We start from the raw sequence: 19,220 nt of genomic DNA, 5'->3' as shown, positions 1-19,220 counted from the left end.
GTAATCCCAGCACTTTGGGAGGCCGAGACGGGCGGATCACGAGGTCAGGAGATCGAGACCATCCTGGCTAACATGGTGAAACCCCGTCTCTACTAAAAAATACAAAAAATTAGCCGGGCGAGGTGGAGGGCGCCTGTAGTCCCAGCCACTGGGGAGGCTGAGGCAGGAGAATGGTGTAAACCCGGGAGGCAGAGCTTGCAGTGAGCTGAGATCTGGCCACTGCACTCCAGCCTGGGCAACAGAGCCAGACTCCATCTCAAAAAAAAAAAAAAAAAAAAAAAGAATATATGGAATATATGGAACACATGGCTATGAGTCTACAGAGAAATATAATAAGTTCATTTTAATAAAATGTACTAGTGAATCAAAGGCTGAAACAAAGAATTTTAAACTAATTTCTTATTTTTAAATAAATAATTGCTTTTCTTTATTTCTTACCTTTGTTCAACATTACCTCATATTTTAACAACAATAAGTATTTTTTCATCTTTTCAACCTCAAGGTTTTTGACTTAATGCAATGGAATATGAATGAGGACTGTCCTGTTTTGGTTTTCATTGTTATATTGTTTTCTTCCACAGAGAAAGATCCACTAATTTGTGGATTTAAGATATATCCAGTGGAGACAATCAAGTCCAGTTTAAATTTAGTAGCTAAAGAGGAATTTGCAGTTTATGCCTTCTGCTCATCAGAGCTCTCTTACAGGCTTCCGAGTGTATCATACCACCCGAGTGCTGGATTTCTAAACCACAGGGTCTAGACAACTGGCATATACAGCACAATTAGAGCCAGATGGCTAAAATAGAGAGGCAGTTAAGTATTCTTCCTCATACTTATTTGGGGGAAATAACTTCATTTCTCCCAAATCTTTGCACACTATATATTTGGGCCTGGGGAATTCGTGTAGAATTTTGTGTTTCCCTAAAGTAAGCATTAGCTATTTTATCTTCTTTACACAATCCACAATACAACCAGAAAGACGATCAAAGATCATTTGTCACCTGCATTGCAGAGGCTCCCACTGGCAGCCTTTTAGAGGTTTGTCCTCAACTTTCTAGGCTCCTTAAGCCCTTACCCAGTCTTCTCTCAGCTAATAGCTCCCCTTCCTTCCAGTTAGAAACATCTCTGCTTTCAAGCCCATTTCTGGCTCCTTGGCTGCATCTCAGAGGACAGTTTCCTAGAGAAGAGTTTGCTCGATTGTCCAAAATTTCTAATCTCTACTACTTTCTGAAACTGAGTTTCATCTGAACACAGAAATTTACAGATTTCAGCTTCATTTTAAAGAACTCACTAACATGTCATAAATATAGAAAATAATAGCTATGTGTATGTTACATTTTTTGTGCGGGATCAGAAGTGGAAAATATTTCCTCAATTGTAACTCATTCCTGGTTTGACCTAGTTTAGCTGTAGGAAGATAAAGGGAAGAAGAAATTGGCTATCACACTAATCACTGCACACTTCCAATGTTGATTTTAGAAAATGTGAAGGAAAAAATTGTACCTGATCATAACCAGCAAATCAAGTCAAACTGAGATTCTCTCTTTCTCTTTACAAATTCCTGGTGCTCCAAGCACTAAGTATATGGTTTTAAAACTACTGGGTTATGAAGAGATTGCATAAAAGGTTAATATGTGTAATTGTGCTAAAATTCCTATTCTCAATCAAATTTCCTGCTGTATCTGGTTGCTAAGGAAAACAGTATCTTAGCCATAAGCCCCAGTAAATACTATTTGATGAGGGTGCTTATTCTACAAAGCCTTAGATTTATGTCTAAATCCATTCATGCCACATCACAGGAGGTAGTGTACACAGCAGCAATGGCATTGCAAACAAGGCTTTCTTCTCTAATCCTATGGCTATTTTTGCCCTACAATGGCTTTCCCTGTTGGGCTACCATTAGGAGTTGCAAAGATCTTAGAGCCTTAACGATTCGGTGCACCATGAATCTTTTTCCCTGAAATACAAATAGAGATGTGGAACTTGGATTGTGAGAGGTACAGCAGTAATCTGACTTAACTCCTTGGCATGCAATACACAATTTGGGCAATGGATATCTTGCTGAGAAAGGTCAATTCCTGCAATAAAAAGCCAAGGCATCAAGGAGTACGCTTTAGAATCATTTTCTAATATAAATGGGTTTGCTTCCTTCTTTCCTTTAAGCCATAGTTACAATTTTGGTTTTAGAATATGTTCTGTAAGCACAGCACAGGCAAACAATTTCTTTATTATGGAGAAGTTATTAAGCAAACAATGCAGTCTGCTTACTATGGCATTGTGTTAGCTGCTAGGATCCGAGTACAAATAAAATACAGTTCCTATGAGTGAAGGGATAATGGAGATTTGTTTTTTCTCTGTGCTGTTCTGTTTTCTAAATTCAATATGCATTATTTTTATGATTAGAAAAAAATTAAACATAGTACACTCTATGGAAAATAGGTTTTGTAAAAGCTATATGCGTAGAGATGTAAGTAAACGGAAAGGGTTTACATTAAGTGTTTACTATGTTTATAATCAGGAGCTAGGATTGGAGGTGATTGTTTGCTTCATTATCCGTTTTTATCTTTTCCAAATTTTATATAATGAACTTGTATTAATTTTTTAAAGAAGGGAGTGCTCAACAAGTGTGATTCAAAACAAAGAAACAAATCATAAAAGTTTCCTTTCATGTTTTGTTTCCTGGTGTAATCCATTCTGTATATGGATGCTCTTAATGGTCATTTCTATCACATATGATATTCCAATGTTTTCTACTTATTGTTTCTCATAAATATCTACAACCTCATTGCTTAGTACTTATCCATGGCTCTTCGTTCCAGATAGAGTTACTAACCGCTTGCTTGGAATCTAGACCTTATATCAGCATTTTACTTAAAAATACTTTACCTGGATAGTATGATATTGTCTGTGTCAAGCTTGAAATCTGAGGGCCGTTAAGTTGCCCTGCTTGAAACTTACATGTCAGGAAGTACTGGTGGTGTATTAGAAAGGCCATGCCCCACACATATACACCGTGGAATACTATGCAGTCATAAAAAAGGATGAGTTCATGTCCTTTTTTTTGAGACGGAGTCTCGCACTGTCGCCCGGGCTGGAGTGCAGTGGCCGGATCTCAGCTCACTGCAAGCTCCGCCTCCCGGGTTTACGCCATTCTCCTGCCTCAGCCTCCCGAGTAGCTGGGACTACAGGCGCCTGCCAACTCATCCCGCTAGTTTTTTGTATTTTTTAGTAGAGACGGGGTTTCCCCGTGTTAGCCAGGATGGTCTCGATCTCCTGACCTCGTGATCCGCCCGTCTCGGCCTCCCAAAGTGCTGGGATTACAGGCTTGAGCCACCGCGCCCGGCGAGTTCATGTCCTTTGTAGGGACATGGATGAAGTTGGAAACCATCATTCTGAGCAAACTATCACAAGGACAGAAAACCAAACACTGCATGTTCTCACTCATAGGTGGGAACTGAACAATGAGAACACTTGGACACAGTGTGGGGAATATCACACACCGTGACCTGTCATGGGGCAGAGGGATGGGGGAGGGATAGCATTAGGAGAAATACCTAATGTAAATGATGAGCTAATGGGTGCAACAAACCAAATGGCACATGTATACATATGTAACAAACCTGCACATTGTGCACATGTACCCTAGAACCTAAAGTACAATTAAAAAAAAAAAAAAAGAAAGGCCATGCTCCAGAGGTGGCCACCATGAGGACTTCCATGATCACCAAAGTCACACTGGAAGCTTTGGTCATGAGCAGAGTGAATGTGAGAACTGGGTTAATGTCGCTGAAATCAGAAGCTTGTTCATCGGCATGATGGTAGGATTGGGCTCTCATTGGTGAAATATAAGTTATTTGAGATGCGGGGATTAGCTAAAATATTTAGAGAAACTCTCACACTTCTCAAGAATGTATTAGAATTTTGTGAGGCCACAGCCTGTATCTTAGTAGGGCTTGATTCTAAACAATCCCACATCCAGTCATTGGGTCCTGTGATTGTGACGGCCTGATACTCACTACAATAGGAACAGAATGCTGCCACATCTGCTCAAGTACACCTGTGCAAGGTGATAATTAAAACACCAAAAAGGACAGAATGCTGGGATGTTGTCAAGCTTACAAAACAGGTTGTATAAAATGTTTTGTGTCTGCTTCAATGAATGTTTGCATAGCAAATGTCTGTGTGTATGGAAAATTTTGGTCTGAATTTTGTATTTGTTATAATCTATTCTCAAGGTTGAGGGAATAGCTAACACTCACCTCAAAAAGAACCCGAGAGTTGGTATTTAGTATATACAAATTACCTTGGGCCAGTTTGCAGTGAAATTTTGTATATTAATTTCTAACACTAGACAATGATGTCTAGAATACCTGAGATTCTACACAGATGCTTAATAAATAAATATTTATGGAACACAGGTATTGTATTTTACATTAGGTTCCCAGTACACTGTAGTGAAACTACATTCTCTAATGAGAAAAACACAGCAGAAACTATATTAGAGCAAATCTGGGCCAGGCACTGTGGCTCACATCTGTGATCCCAGCACCTTGGGAGGCCAAGGAAGGTGAATCACTTGAGCCCAGGAATCTGAGATTAGCCTGAGCAACATGGAAAAACCTGTTTCTACAAAAAAAATACAAACATCAGCTGGGTGTTGTGGCATGTGACTGTAGTCCCAGCTACTTGGGAGGCTGAAGTAGGGGGATTACCTGAGTCTGGGAGGTTGAGGCTGCAGTAAGCTGTAATCACGCCACTGGACTTGAGTGACAAAACAAGACCCTGTCTCAAAAAACAAAACAAAACAAAACAAAAAGCAAACCTGGAAAATATGGAAATTTCCAAAGAAAATATTTTACTCATTTATTTTTTAGAGACAGCATCTCACTCTGTTGCCCAAGCTGGAGTGCAGTGGCACTATCTTGTCTTACTGTATCCTTGAACTCCTGGGCTCAAGTGATCCTCCTGACTCAGCCTCCTGAGTAACCAGGACTACAGATGTGTGCCACCATGCCCAGTTAATCTTTTGGGTTTTTTGTTTGTTTGTTTGTTTTTTATAGAGACAGGGTCTCCCTATGCTGCCCAGGCTGGTCTCGAACTCCTGGTTTCAAGTAATCCTCTCACCTCAGGTCCTCAAAGTGCTGGGATTACAGGTATAAGCCACCACACCCAGCTCAAAGAAAAGACTTTAAAAATCGCTCAAAATCTTACTTCCTAGAGATATAATAGCCATTACCCTTTTTGATATATTTTTGCAGTCTAGTTTTAAGTGTAAATAATATATGCTTTACTCTTTGATAATTTATCTTTTCCTCTGCTTAATATATATAAACATTTACACATTATTGTTTTTATCTTAATGTGCATGAGATGAATTTCAAACCAAGATTAACAATAGTGATGATATAGGGATCCTTACCTTTTTCAGACTTTCAGGGAAATGCACTTAACAATGCTTCATCATTAAGTGTGATATGGCTATTAATTTGAGCTATTCTTCTATTCTAATAAGAATTTATATATTAGTTATATTTATTAAATATAAGTGTATATTTACGTATTAAACCAGGAACGAATAGTGGATTTTACCAGATGCATTTTCAGCACCTATTAAGATGATCACATGACTTGTGATTATTAATTCAATTGCTATTTGAGTACATATGAGACAAGCATATAACATAAGCAAAGGAAGTGGGGACAAGAAGTAATAAATTAGAGACCATGGCAAATCGGAGAGTCAGGCCCCATTTCTGGAGGCCACCAGCTACTCAGTACTAACTTATTTGTTGCACAATGAAAATGTTGCTAGTTGCTTTAATTTTTAAAATTAAAAATTTTTTTTAAAAATTTAATTTTTAAAGGATTTTTATTAGAATTTCACAATTTTGTAGTATTTTGTGACCCCCTTCCTCCCAGGAAAAGAACATTATAGTTTTAGAGCTGGATAAGTACTAATTGGCAAGTTTTGTTTTAAGTCTCTTTCAAAAGCACAGACTTTATTATTGAACAAATTTGCAGACTCACACTTAATCAAGACTGAAAATGGGATGGGCTGGTGGCTCATGCCTTCAATCCCAGTACTTTGGGAGGCTGAGGTGGGCGGATCACCTAAGGTCAGAAGTTCGAGACGAGCCTGGCCAACATGGTGAAACTCCTTCCTCTCTGTATATATATGTATATATGCATGTATATGTGAGTGTGTATAGATATAAATACACACACAGGCACCTTGTTTTTGTTTTTTGTTTGGTTGTGTTTAATGACTTAAGATCAAACTCCTTCCCTGGCAAACAAGGACATTCCAATTTCATATCCAAATCCCATTTTCTAGCTAATTTGTATGACTCATTTCTCCTTGACCATATCTGTACATTCTGGTCTCAGTTCCTTTGCTTATGTTCTGATTTTTTTCTGGCTCCTTCTCCTTCTCCTATCTTGCCTTTTGAAATAATACCTACCTTCCAAGAATCAGCCTTCTTTATGACATTTTTCCTGATTATACTCCCGGAAATACTCCCTCCCTCCTCTGAATTCCCGAGGCCCTTCCTTGCCTATGTTCTAGATTTTCTGCCATACATTGCTGTTGGACTTTATTAAACAAAGGGTAGGGAATACATCTCATTCATCTTTAGATTCCTCATAGTGTCTGCACATTAAGAGTGCTTGATGTTTGCCTGACTGCTAAGCAACAAATGACCTTTCAGATAATAAAACATGTCCATTTTTTTTTCCAACAGGGAGAGAGGGTAAGAACATGCCAATTTTGAATATCTAGAGGACATCAAATTCAGCAGAGAAATTCTCATTCTAAAAGCATTACCTGAACTGGTCTGTTAAAAAGTGAAGAAATTCCTTTATTTCATCCACACGGCTGAAGCTAGAAAGGTGTGCTCCAAGGGCTTGGCAGAATCGTTCAGCTTCTTCCCAGTTCCTCTTTCTCACAATTCTTTCTGCATGGAATACCTTAGCAAAATATAACGTTAATTTGTTTTCTGGTATAATCTTAAAGTATTTCACAGTGTTAAAGTCAATTACTGTCATCTGTGTGGGCCCCTGAAATGAATTCTGAAAGGTGTCATGAAGGCTCAGGTAAATGCACAGATACTGAGACACAGACTGGTCCGGCTGAAAGTGCCAGTTCAACTGAGGGCCAGCACAGATGCCAGTCCCTGTGGTCAGATGGATGGCCTTCCTCAGCCAGGCTGGGGAACTAGTCCAACAAGATCCATGTTCTCCCGTATTCCTAGGACCTTGAAAGATAAAATGAACCAGTAGGCAAGGCTCTAAAGGATACATACACATGCTTTGGGAGTAGGCTTTGGCAAAGAAATGTGCTAACAATAGAAATTTTGAATATAAGACACTGTGACCTACACAAAAATAGAACTATGTTCTGACGAGGTACAACCAAAGAGCAGTCTGCACTGGTGTGTGAACATTGACAGAAAGTGGCAAAAGTAAACCTGGAACTTGGGCTGTTTCAAAAGAAGAAAGGAGAAAAAGAAAGAAGAAGAGGAGGAGGAGGAAGAAGAGATGATGACACAATGACAGGCCAATTTACATTTGTCCCAATTTTTCAGTTCCTTGTAATATAATTAGATGGTCTTGCCACAACCCCCTCGTGGGTGGAGTATACTTCTTTGTCCCTTGGCATGGGGCTTGGCCATAAGACTTACTGTGTTGATGGGATATTAGTGGAGGTAAAGTGAGCAGAGGCCTGAAATGTGCTTATATGGTTGGCTTGCCTTCTTGGGCTCCAGTGATATACCATGAGAACAACCAACCCCTGCAAACTGTTGCCCTTTCAGCCTGAGCCCTAGAATGAAGGGCTGGAGCCCAGCACAGCTGACCTGAAGTTGGGAGCAGAGGTCACCAAACTAGATCAGTCAAACCCTAGATGGCCTAGAGATCTGTGAGAATGTGAGGCTATATGTTTGTTGTCATAGCCACCGAATTTTGGGGTGGCATCTAATGGTTTGTTTATGGGACTAGCTGACTGATGCAGACCCAAATATATAAATATAAATATATATGTATATATAAGTTTTTACACTATAAACAGTGCAGGAGCTATCAATTTGACAACAAGAATTAGAGGAATATGAGGATCATAGGCAGAGCGGCAGTGTGGCATATAGTATACCAACTTACTGGGAAAAAAAGACTTTGGGAAGGAGCCAGTTCTTGGGCCTGCCTTTTTGGGCAGGACACATGCAGGGTGTGGGGCTGAGCCACCTTATGCCAGAGGTTCAGCAATGCCCTGCCAAGGACTCTGTGCTCCAGAGCACTTTAGTTAGGTTACATAGGACTATCGAGAAGAGCATAATTTGTACAAGGACATGAACTAGGATAGTGGAAAAATAACTTCATTGAAGGATAGAATGAGAATGTCACTTTACCTTATAACAAGAAAGACTTGTGGGGAAACTCTGCCAGCCTTCAGGACAGGGGTCATCAGGCTTAGGGGCTGCTTCTTCAGGCTCAAGGGGTCCACTCATTTTCTTGCAAATTGAAAGTGCTTTGAAGTTTCTGCAGTCCTTCACCTCCCACTTTCCAAGAGACTTTCCAGTAGACATAGCCACGCAGCCACCTGGGGAAGCTGGGATTGAAGTGGAAAGCTCAATTAACAATTAAAATGCTAAAGTTCAAACATCTTCTAGTGTTCCTACTCTTTATTTCAGCCAAGTTGGGGAGAGAGAATAAAAAGACACGGAACAAAGAGAGGAAAGAAATGTGTTGTTCAGAATAATAATGATAGGTGTTTACTATTTGTAAAGTACTTTTCGAAAAAGATTAATCCTCACAACAAACATATGGGGGGATTCTATTGTCATAATTTGAGGTACAGTGAGAATTAAGTGACTTGTTCAAGGTCATAGAATTAGTAAGTGGTTGCCCCCAGGATTTGTGCCCAGGTGGTCTGTTTCTAGAGCTGTACCCTAAATACTATTGCTGCTTAGGATAGTGGTTCAAATTAGCTTAACAACTTTGAGCAGTTTTTAAGCAACCTAGTAAACCTCAAAACACAACTCTCCCAGATTCTGATCCAAAGGAAAAGCTGGTATAATATAGAAGGAGGTATGTGATAACATACATTTGTTTACTGTTTATTTTATGACAGTCATAATTTTATGTATTCATAACAGTATTAAAAGTATGAAACAGTATTAAAATAAATAATGCAAGATAGCCTCCATAATTCTTACCCATTGAGAATAATGGAAGAAAACACATTCAGTTTCGATAAAAGGTTAGGAAGCAGAGAGATGAAAATGTAAAGAGCCTCACATGGGCGCTTCGAGATTCTATCACAGAAAAGATTTTTAAAACTCACACTGGTGCCGGGTGCGGTGGCTCAAGCCTGTAATCCCAGCACTTTGGGAGGCCAAGACGGGCGGATCACGAGGTCAGGAGATCGAGACCATCCTGGCTAACACGGTGAAACCCCGTCTCTACTAAAAAATATAAAAAACTAGCCGGGCGAGGTGGCGGGCGCCTGTAGTCCCAGCTACTCAGGAGGCTGAGGCAGAAGAATGGCGTAAACCCGGGAGGCGGAGCTTGCAGTGAGCTGAGATCAGGCCACTGCACTCCAGCCCAGGCGACAGAGCGAGACTCCGCCTCAAAAAAAAAAAAAAACAAAACTCACACTGGTGCTTCTAGCTCTGAGCCATTAGATGGTAGTTTGGGAGAACTACGTTTTTGAACTTCTTTCACTGGATTATTCTCAAGGACATAATAGGGAAGACACAGCCACTGCTTCTATGTATGTTTCCATAGATAGCCTCCAATCCTGAAGATCATCACGTTCCTCACATTTCAAAAGTAAGTGAGGAACACCTTTGAGAGGAGTGCTGCCTTTCACCAGTCACAGTATACTGCTACTTTAGTGCAGCACACTAACATGGTACATGTATACACATGTAACAAACCTGCATGTTGTGCACATGTACCCTAGAATTTAAAGTATATATATAAAAAAAGATTAAGACACTCACCTGGCTCAAGAAAATTCCAGTTGGAAAAGGTTACAGACCACCTTGTTCCACCAACAGTTGCCCAATTATACTCTCCACGAGAATTTACATCTCTCAGGCCAGTCCAGAAGTATTTTCTTAGAGATTTATCATACTTTTTCATCAAATCATTTAGGTATTCTTGTTCAAATCTACAAAAGGAGAATCAAATTGGCAAGTGTTTCACAATGATTGACTCTATTTGAAGATGCACCTTTTTCTTATGAAGACTGTTTAGCAAAAGAACTCAGAGTTGAAAGTTTCTGAGTACAAGTTGACTGATGGTCACACCTGCTAGTGATAGTCAGATTGCAGTTTGTTCCAAAAGGGACCTCATCCTCGTAAATCTTGTAACAGGTTTCTCCATGTCTCTTCCAGCCCTAAATCAGAGGAAAAATACTGTCAAACTGTTTTCCAGACTTGATGGTGTCCCCGTCTGGCAAGCATGTTTCTGTTACATTGATAGCATCTTAGAACATGTGGAAATTGAGGACATGGCTATTGAATTCACACATGTGATGGGCGTGGGATGCAATTTCACAGATAACTTCCACAGACTGTGAGCCTGTGTCAGACAAAACGTATGGGTTAATTCTCTTTATTCTTGGAGGCTGGCTCTTCATAAGAGTATAATATTCACTGGATGAATTATTTTTGAATATTGATAATATTAGTGGGGGAAGTAAAGACATCAGCCTTGAGGATAGTAATTCTACAAATATTTATAGAAATTTTTCAATTTCTGCTTCTGTAAGAAGCAATATGCTATAACTCACTGCCTTCTGGCTTGTTCTAACATAAATGAACAGAAACTAGTAGTTTCCTCAATTTTGTAAGTCTGAATTATTTAAGTCTCAGCTACCATTTCTAATCAAGAAGTTGTAACACTGCTTGAGAAAATTTACATAGGGATTTCACCTACCTCATTTGGAGGACACATCTTATCAGAACTTGCGTCGTTCAGTTTTTCTCCCTTTCTCTTGCATACATATTTTAGTTTCTCCTCACATGATTGGACTTTCCACTGACCTAGCTTTGAAAGGAGACAAAAACATTTGCTTGGAAAGGAAATTATTTACCGCATATTCAAAACTGAACTCACAAAAACTACGAGAGAAAGAGGGAGAGAGGAAGAGAGGGAGAGGGAGAGGGAGAGAAAGAGAGAGAGAGAGAGAGAGAGAGAGAGAGAGAGAATTAATATAAATGAATTATCAAATGTGAGAACACACTCCTAGAAAATGCTACTCAACAGGGCTGCAAAGTGATGGCTCACAACCAGTTACCTCAGCATCACCTCCAGGTCACATTGTGGATAAATTTCATTTTCTTATAAGAGTAGCAATAAAACCATCAAAGGACACTTAGTATAAAAGCTGAAGAGAGAAGAATTCAGCCCACAGTTGCAGCATTCTAGTCTTCTTCCCTATGGCACAGCCAAAGTTTGAAACTTTTAGGCACATCATCAACCTCCCTTTCTGTTTCCTCACGTGTAAAATGATGATGGTGGCTAAAATAGCTATTCTCCACGAATTCTAGGTCAAAAGTTTCTTTCAACTCTACCTCAGCCTGGACTTCAAAATTCTCTCTTTCTTTCTTTTTGTTTTTTTTTTTTTTTGAGATGGAGTCTCACTCTGTCGCCGGGGCTGGAGTGCAGTGGCCGGATCTCGGCTCACTGCAAGCTCCGCCTCCCGGGTTCACGCCATTCTCCTGCCTCAGCCTCCCGAGTAGCTGGGACTACAGGCGCCCGCCACCTTGCCCGGCTAGTTTTTTGTATTTTTTTTTTAGTAGAGACGGGGTTTCACCGTGTTAGCCAGGATGGTCTCCATCTCCTGACCTCGTGATCCGCCCGTCTTGGCCTCCCAAAGTGCTGGGATTACAGGCTTGAGCCACCGCGCTCGGCCAAAATTCTCTCTTTCAAATATGCTACTTAACATTAATTTGCTTAATTGACTAAGTCACTTTGCTTTCTTCGAATTAAATTTTAATAAAACGATTGTGATAAGGGTCAGTTTTGGACGTTGGAATGCTGTCTAGGTATGTCATCAGTTCACTCTTGCCCATGGGAACCCCTTTCCATTTCTGATGTTCTTCTAAAGACATGTTGGGTATCATTTTGAATAGAGCTTCGAATGTGACACCTTTCTAAATTTCTTTTAAATACACATAATATTTATTGCTCCCACTTAAGTCTCTTTAGATATCTGAGTGACACAGTCACTTTCATAACCAATTAGGAGTCCACGGGAAAGTGATACAAACAAAACATAGAGGTACAAATATCTTTTCTGCTCAAGACACAGCCTATTTTGGATTATTAAGGCTGAGCATTCTATAGGAGTAAGATGGTTTCTGAAAGATGTTAGGCCTAGTTTTTATTTTTTTTTTATTTTTTATTTTTTTATTTTTTATTTTTATTTTTATTTTTTTTTTGAGACAGAGTCTCGCTCTGTCGCCCCGGGCTGGAGTGCAGTGATCGGATCTCAGCTCGCTGCAAGCTCCGCCTCCCAGGTTTATGCCATTCTCCTGCCTCAGCCTTCTGAGTAGCTAGGACTATAGGCGCCCGCCACCTCGCCTGGCTAGTTTTTTGTATTTTTTAGTAGAGACGGGGTTTCACCGTGTTAGCCAGTATGGTCTCGATCTCCTGACCTCATGATCTGCCCGTCTCGGCCTCCCAAAGTGCTGGGATTACAGGCTTGAGCCACCGCGCCTGGCTAGGCCTAGTTTTTAAATAAAATCATTTTTTCACTTTTCAAAGTAGTATCGATATAAAACAATCTAAACATGAATTTGGAAGATGGGATTTTTCAGGTTAAATTGTGGTTATCTGCCAAATATTACATTGATGGCAGAAAGGTGGGTGGAGGCCCTGGTCCTGAGAGAAAGCAGGTTGCTAGAATCAGTCTGGCACAAGAATCTGAGTTCTAAAGGGATTCTCTGTATCTGTTTCAGACCAGAAAAGATGCTCTCAGATAGGATGTAGGTTGCTTATTTAGTAATTGCTTTTATTTACCTTTTTAAAGTAACTACCAGAAAGACAATCTAGACTTGAGATTATTTTTTGCCAACCTTTGGCACCACGGACCAGTTTTGTGGAAGACAATTTTTTCCACAGAGGGTGGCGAAGAGGATAGTTTTGGGATGAAACTGTTCCACAAGGAAGTGCAACCTAGATCCTTTGCATGTGCAGTTCATAATAGGATTCGCCCTCCTATGAGAATCTAATGGTGCTGCCGATCTTACAGGAGGCGGAGCTCGGGTAGTAATGTTTGCGTACCCACCACTCACCTCCTGCTGTGCGACCCAATTCTTAACAGGTAATGGTCCGTGGCCCTGTACCCTGATCCAGAGGGCTCTTACCTTTTCTTTTCCAGCTTATACACAAACTTCCCAACCAAAGAAATCTTAATATTATCATTAAGTAAAACAATAAGAATATAAAGAAACCATAGGAGGTTTCCTACCTCTCCTAAGTAGGAAACACAGTTAGGCGTCTTATTGTAGGGAACATTTGGCTCATTCTCATCCCAATATGTTAGAGTAACTTCAGTACCATCTGACCACCGAAATAAAGTTGGTATATTTATGTTTTTAAGGCCTATCCATACTTCTTCTTTGGCATCTAAAAGAAAAATGTTTTATTTCTTTGATTTTGCTCAATTACATACTTTAATATTTATATTGTTATACGAATTTTTACATTCTGATACAGAGTTTTAAGAGCCTTTGTAGTACTCTTAATTTGGTTATTAGTACGTTGATAAGACAGACAGGTTGGGTAATGAAGGCTTTTTAAGTCACTTGTGCCAGTAAAGTACACAGGTAGAACATCGGCAGGCTGGGTGTTCCTGATATCTGGCGTAGATAAACTTTGCTTTGTGGGATGAATGAAATTCTATAAATACAATCATACATATCCCAGTTTGAACAGAAATACTGTCCACTGCTGCCCTGGTATGACTCTGCTGCCTTCACAAGTGAAACAAGGAGCACCAGGCTGGCACTGAGTAGGTACCTACTCTTAGCTATTATTAGTGAATTCTAGGAAGAGATCATACTACTGTCAGTCTAGTATATTTTCCTTTACCAGTATTTTGCTTTCAAGTAATTACAAAAGTGAAGTAATTATCACTTAAGTTTTCTGAGCAACTTAAATAAAATTTAGCTCATGAGAAGAGGGAGATTATTCAATCAATGGTAGTACTGTCAAATTGGTTGCACTAGGCACATGTGGCCACTTAAATTAATTAAAATGAAATAAAAGTAATAATTCAGTTTCTCAGTTGCCCTAGCTACATGCCAACTGCTCAAAAGCTGCATATGGCTAGTGGCCACCATACTAGACAGTGCTAATTGTAGAACAGTTCCATCACCAGAGACAATCCTATCTGACAGTCCTGACCTGTGGGATCAGACTGTAAGCTTTTCATTCCCAAGAGTCTAAAACCAGGGATACTTTAAAATGCCTTAAGCCTTTCAAATAGGATATTTTTTAAAACTTACCCTCTTTATGGAGTTTTGTGACCACCACCTCCACATCTGCTAAAGAATGAATGCTGATTAGGTCACTACTGAAGTCTTTGCATTTCGCATGTGCCTTATCCCAGGAATTACTTTCATTTACCAGTAGATAGCAAAATCCATTATTTGGCAGCCAGCCTGCATCACAGCGGGTATCTGAGTATGTCCAGACATCTGGGAGAAAAGCAGCTATTTATATTCCAGTAAAGATACATCTATTTTGAATCAATAACATTGCAAATTATTTTTTCTTGAATAATGAGGGTCCTGGAAAACTGGGGAATGTGATGTCAGATGCTACAGTGACATGAATTCATGCGGTGCCTACCACATAAATGAGGTATATATGGCATCGTAGGAATTCCCACTGGGATTCAGAAAATGATGTGACTTTAACGTGCTTCAATGTGCTATACGGCTGAGCACAGACTATTAAAGGGTTTAGACACAATCAAGGGAGAAATTGCCCTTAGTCCAAGTAGACAGTAGAAAGAAGTGCCTTAGGTCAGTTTCTGACAAATCTTTTCCTGGGTATGGAATTTGTTAGGTTTCCCTCCAGTCTCTGTCCTTGAGAAGATTATAAGAGGGCAAACCTCGTTTTCTTGTATGGTCAGCTTAGCAAGGGGATGTAGATTAATGCTCACTGTTGAAAAAAGGACAGGCAGAGATTTAAGGGACAGAATAAGACATTTATACACTTCGCATCCAAGAGATGGCAGCAATGGAGGGAAAGGGCAAAGGTTACCCCTGTACTTCTTTCCTCCCCTCTGTTAGACAGATGGACCTCATGGAATTAGTGATTCTGTTTTGACCATGATAAAGCTCACAATTGGAGGTCTAATCTTTCCAGATTAGAAAAAATGAATGAAGTATAAAACCCTACAGAATACTTCTACCCCTGTTAACAAAACCAGAAAGTGAGTTGGTTACTCAGACTTCACTGATTCAGAACCATTTGGAATATCTGTTGTAAGAAAGCACAGCATCTCAAAAATGTGGACAGTTTGTTTTCTTACTGAAGGATAAAGTGATTCAGATTCAGCTAGCCTCTTACACTTGCAAGATAACACAATTAACTTTAATATTCTGAAATAGTATTATTGTTATATTTTATAATTATGATAAAGGAACAGAGGAAAAATATCACCCACAATGGAACTTAATGCAATCATTTTCATATTCTAGTCTTTGTCTCAATGAATATATATTTTTACAAGATTAAAATGATAGGTAGGAATATCATTTGGTTTTGTTCTTTGTATTTTCCTGCTGGCACAGTTATTTTAGTAAATGCATATTATTCAATCATGTGGAAACATCATGATTTACTTAATAATTGCTACTGTGAGATATTTACTTAATCTATCATCAATTGCTCTAGCTTATTTTCATTTGTGCTGGCTTTTCTATTATGCCTTTTGTTGTATGGACTAAATGCAGTTTGAATCAACTTGGAAGACAAATGTTCATTTCCCCTATTATCTTAAAATATCCCCTTACATTCTTTATTTTAAATCTAGTTTTTCCTTAAAAATTGCTCTATGCTCCTTTTTAGATGACAAGACATTTGGATGCTTTATTCCCTTCACTCATAGTTCCTTTTAAAGCAGGACATTTAAAAATCATCCTTTCCCCTTGATACGGGCTGTATCCTCATCCAAATCTCACCTTAAATTCCCATGTGTTATGGGAGGGACCTGGTGAAAGGTAATTGAATCATGGGGGCAGGTCTCTCCCGTGCTGTTCTCGTGATAGTGAGTAAGTCTCACGAGATCTGGTGGTCTTATAAGGGGGAGTTTCCCTGCACAAGCTCTCTTTCTTTGCTCACCACCATCCATGTGAGATGTGACTTGCTCCTCCTTGCCTTCTGCCATGATTGTGAGGCCTCCCCAATCATGTGAGACTGTAAGTCCATTAAACCTCTTTTTCTTCCCAGTCTTGGGTATGTCTTTATCAGTAGCATGAAAATGGACTAACACACCCCTCCAGTTTTGAGTATTAGTTTCTCTCATTTGGTGAGGATGTAATTAAATACCAGGTATACATCAGGCCCTGTGCTTGACAGTCAAGGCACTCCTCTTCTCCATTCTTTCAAAAACTCTTCGCACCTTTCCACTCCTCAAAAACTTCAGCTGTTCTTAAGTCTCTTTCATCCCCAAACTCCCTGGAAAAACCCCCTCATTGTACACATTTTGTCCCTCTGCACCTCTCCTTTTTCACTTGAGTTTTCAATGCAAAGACCTGCCTGGCAGAGAAGGACAGAAGAGGGCCGGGTGCTGTGGGGCACAGGGTGAAGAAGCCTGGGATTACTCCTGTGTCCATTTTTGCCTTATTACGGAGACATGCACAGTAGTGGTTCTCAGACTTGAATATGCATCAGAACCACGTGGAGAGCTTCTTAAAACACAGATTGCTGGACCCCATCCTCTAGTTTCTGATGTAGCAAATCCGTGGTGGGTCCTGAGAGCTTGCATTTCTAACAGGAAGAGGTGATGCTGATGCTGTTGGTCTGGGGACCACCCCTGGAGAACCACTGCTCTGGAGAAAAAAGAGCCACATACGAACAGAAGTATATTTCCTATTTCGAATATCTCTGCCTTCTTCTGGGCATGTACATCCTTTTATTTAATATTCTTTATTACCTCAACCAAAGCTTTATTCATATATGGTTCATAACATCTAACCACAGGGTTAAAAATCAAGTACTTTTCGGTACTATCAGTATCAGAAGGAAAGGTGGAAATGGATGTCGGAAAAGACTTACTTGTTTTCACAAAACTATGATTTTAAGACCTATTTGTATAAGCATGTAAGAAAGATACCTGTTAACTCCACCGTATTATTTAATGGTTTCCTGCAGACATAGGGCAGTTGAGCTTCACAAGAAAAGCTCTGCCACAGACCAGACTCAGCATCCATTCTTGCGCAGCTGGAGCCACCTATAGTAGGTGCACTGGGCCTGTCTTAAAAGGGAACATTTTTCAAAGCATTAGAATGAGAAAGTTAGGGCCAGGATGGTGGTCAGAAAGAATAATTTCTATTCCCAATTTTATGCTTTTATGGGAACTCATAGTATAGTTAAAACTTAGCTAAATTGAAATGTATAAGCCTCAATGAATAATTATGTGCTTAAATCTTTGAGGAATCGCAATACTGTTTTCCATAATGGTTGAACTAGTTTACAATCCCACCAACAGTGTAAAAGTGTTCCTATTTCTCCACATCCTCTCCAACACCTGTTGTTTCCTGACTTTTTAATGATTGCCATTCTAACTGGTGTGAGATGGTATCTCATTGTGGTTTTGATTTGCATTTCTCTGATGGTGAGTGATGATGAGCATTTTTTCATGTGTCTGTTGGCTGTATGCATGTCTTCTTTTGAGAAATGTCTGTTCATATCCTTTGCCGACTTTTTGATGGGGTTGTTTTTTTCTTGCAAATTTGTTTGAGTTCTTTGTAGGTTCTGGATATTAGCCCTTTGTCTGACGAGTAGATTGCAAAAATTTTCTCCCATTCTGTAGGTTGCCTGTTCACTCTGATGGTAGTTTCTTTTGCTGTGCAGAAGCTCTTTAGTTTAATGAGATCCCATTTCTCAATTTTGGCTTTTGTTGCCATTGCTTTTGGTGTTTTAGACATGAAGTCCTTGACCATGCCTATGTCCTGAATGGTATTACCTAGGTTTTCTTCTAGGGTTTTTATGGTATTAGGTCTAACATTTAAGTCTCTAATCCATCTTGAATTAATTTTCGTAAAAGGAGTAAGGAAAGGATCCAGTTTCAGCTTTCTACTTATGGCTAGCCAATTTTCCCAGCACCATTTATTAAATAGGGAATCCTTTCCCCATTTCTTGTTTTTCTCAGGTTTATCAAAGATCAGATGGCTGTAGATGTGTGGTATTATTTCTGAGGACCCTGTTCTGTTCCATTGGTCTATATCTCTGTTTTGGTACCAGTACCATGCTGTTTTGGTTACTGTAGCCTTGTAGTATAGTTTGAAGTCAGGTATCGTGATGCCTCCAGCTTTGTTCTTTCCCATTATTGGGTATATACCCAAAGGATTATAAATCATCCTCCTATAAAGACACATGCACACGTATGTTTATTGCGGCACTATTCACAATAGCAAAGACTTGGAATCAACCCAAATGTCCATCAGTGACAGACTGGATTAAGAAAATGTGGCACATATACATCATGGAATACTATGCAGCCATAAAAAAGGATGAGTTTGTGTCCTTTGTAGGGACATGGATGCAGCTGGAAACCATCATTCTCAGCAAACTATCACAAGAACAGAAAACCAAACACTGCATGTTCTCACTCATAGGTGGGAACTGAACAATGAGATCACTTGGACTCGGGAAGGGGAACATCACACACCGGGGCCTATCACAGGGAGGGGGCAGGGGGGAGGGATTGCATTGGGAGTTATACCTGATGTAAATGATGAGTTGATGGGTGCTGACGAATTGATGGGTGCAGCACACCAACATGGCACAAGTATACATATGTAACAAACCTGCACATTATGCACATGTACCCTAGAACTTAAAGTATAATAAATAAATAAATAAATAAATAAATAAATAAATAAAAATAAATAAAACACTTGACCCCCCCCCCAAAAAAAATTATGTGCTTAAAACCAAAACTTTTTCCCTAAATGACTTCCAGGTCATATTCTATG

General features: G+C 39.6%; 1 protein-coding gene across 1 annotated transcript in view; it reads right to left on the bottom strand.

Moving 5' to 3' along the window:
- Positions 1 to 19,220, bottom strand: part of LY75 (lymphocyte antigen 75) — a 99,552-nt gene that overhangs the window by 60,297 nt on the left and 20,035 nt on the right. The window contains exons 6-13 of the mRNA XM_033231341.1: positions 17,357 to 17,497; positions 14,517 to 14,708; positions 13,478 to 13,635; positions 10,939 to 11,049; positions 10,308 to 10,396; positions 9,999 to 10,168; positions 8,403 to 8,602; positions 6,824 to 6,966 (exon numbers count right to left, since the gene is read on the bottom strand). Coding sequence (XP_033087232.1) covers positions 6,824 to 6,966; positions 8,403 to 8,602; positions 9,999 to 10,168; positions 10,308 to 10,396; positions 10,939 to 11,049; positions 13,478 to 13,635; positions 14,517 to 14,708; positions 17,357 to 17,497 — 1,204 coding nt within the window. The remainder of the gene's footprint in view (positions 1 to 6,823; positions 6,967 to 8,402; positions 8,603 to 9,998; positions 10,169 to 10,307; positions 10,397 to 10,938; positions 11,050 to 13,477; positions 13,636 to 14,516; positions 14,709 to 17,356; positions 17,498 to 19,220) is intronic.

The sequence above is a fragment of the Trachypithecus francoisi genome, unplaced genomic scaffold (assembly GCF_009764315.1).
Source record: "Trachypithecus francoisi isolate TF-2019V2 unplaced genomic scaffold, Tfra_2.0 Lachesis_group13, whole genome shotgun sequence".
Taxonomy (NCBI): domain Eukaryota; kingdom Metazoa; phylum Chordata; class Mammalia; order Primates; family Cercopithecidae; genus Trachypithecus; species Trachypithecus francoisi.
This window is presented reverse-complemented; position numbering and strand designations above follow the sequence as displayed.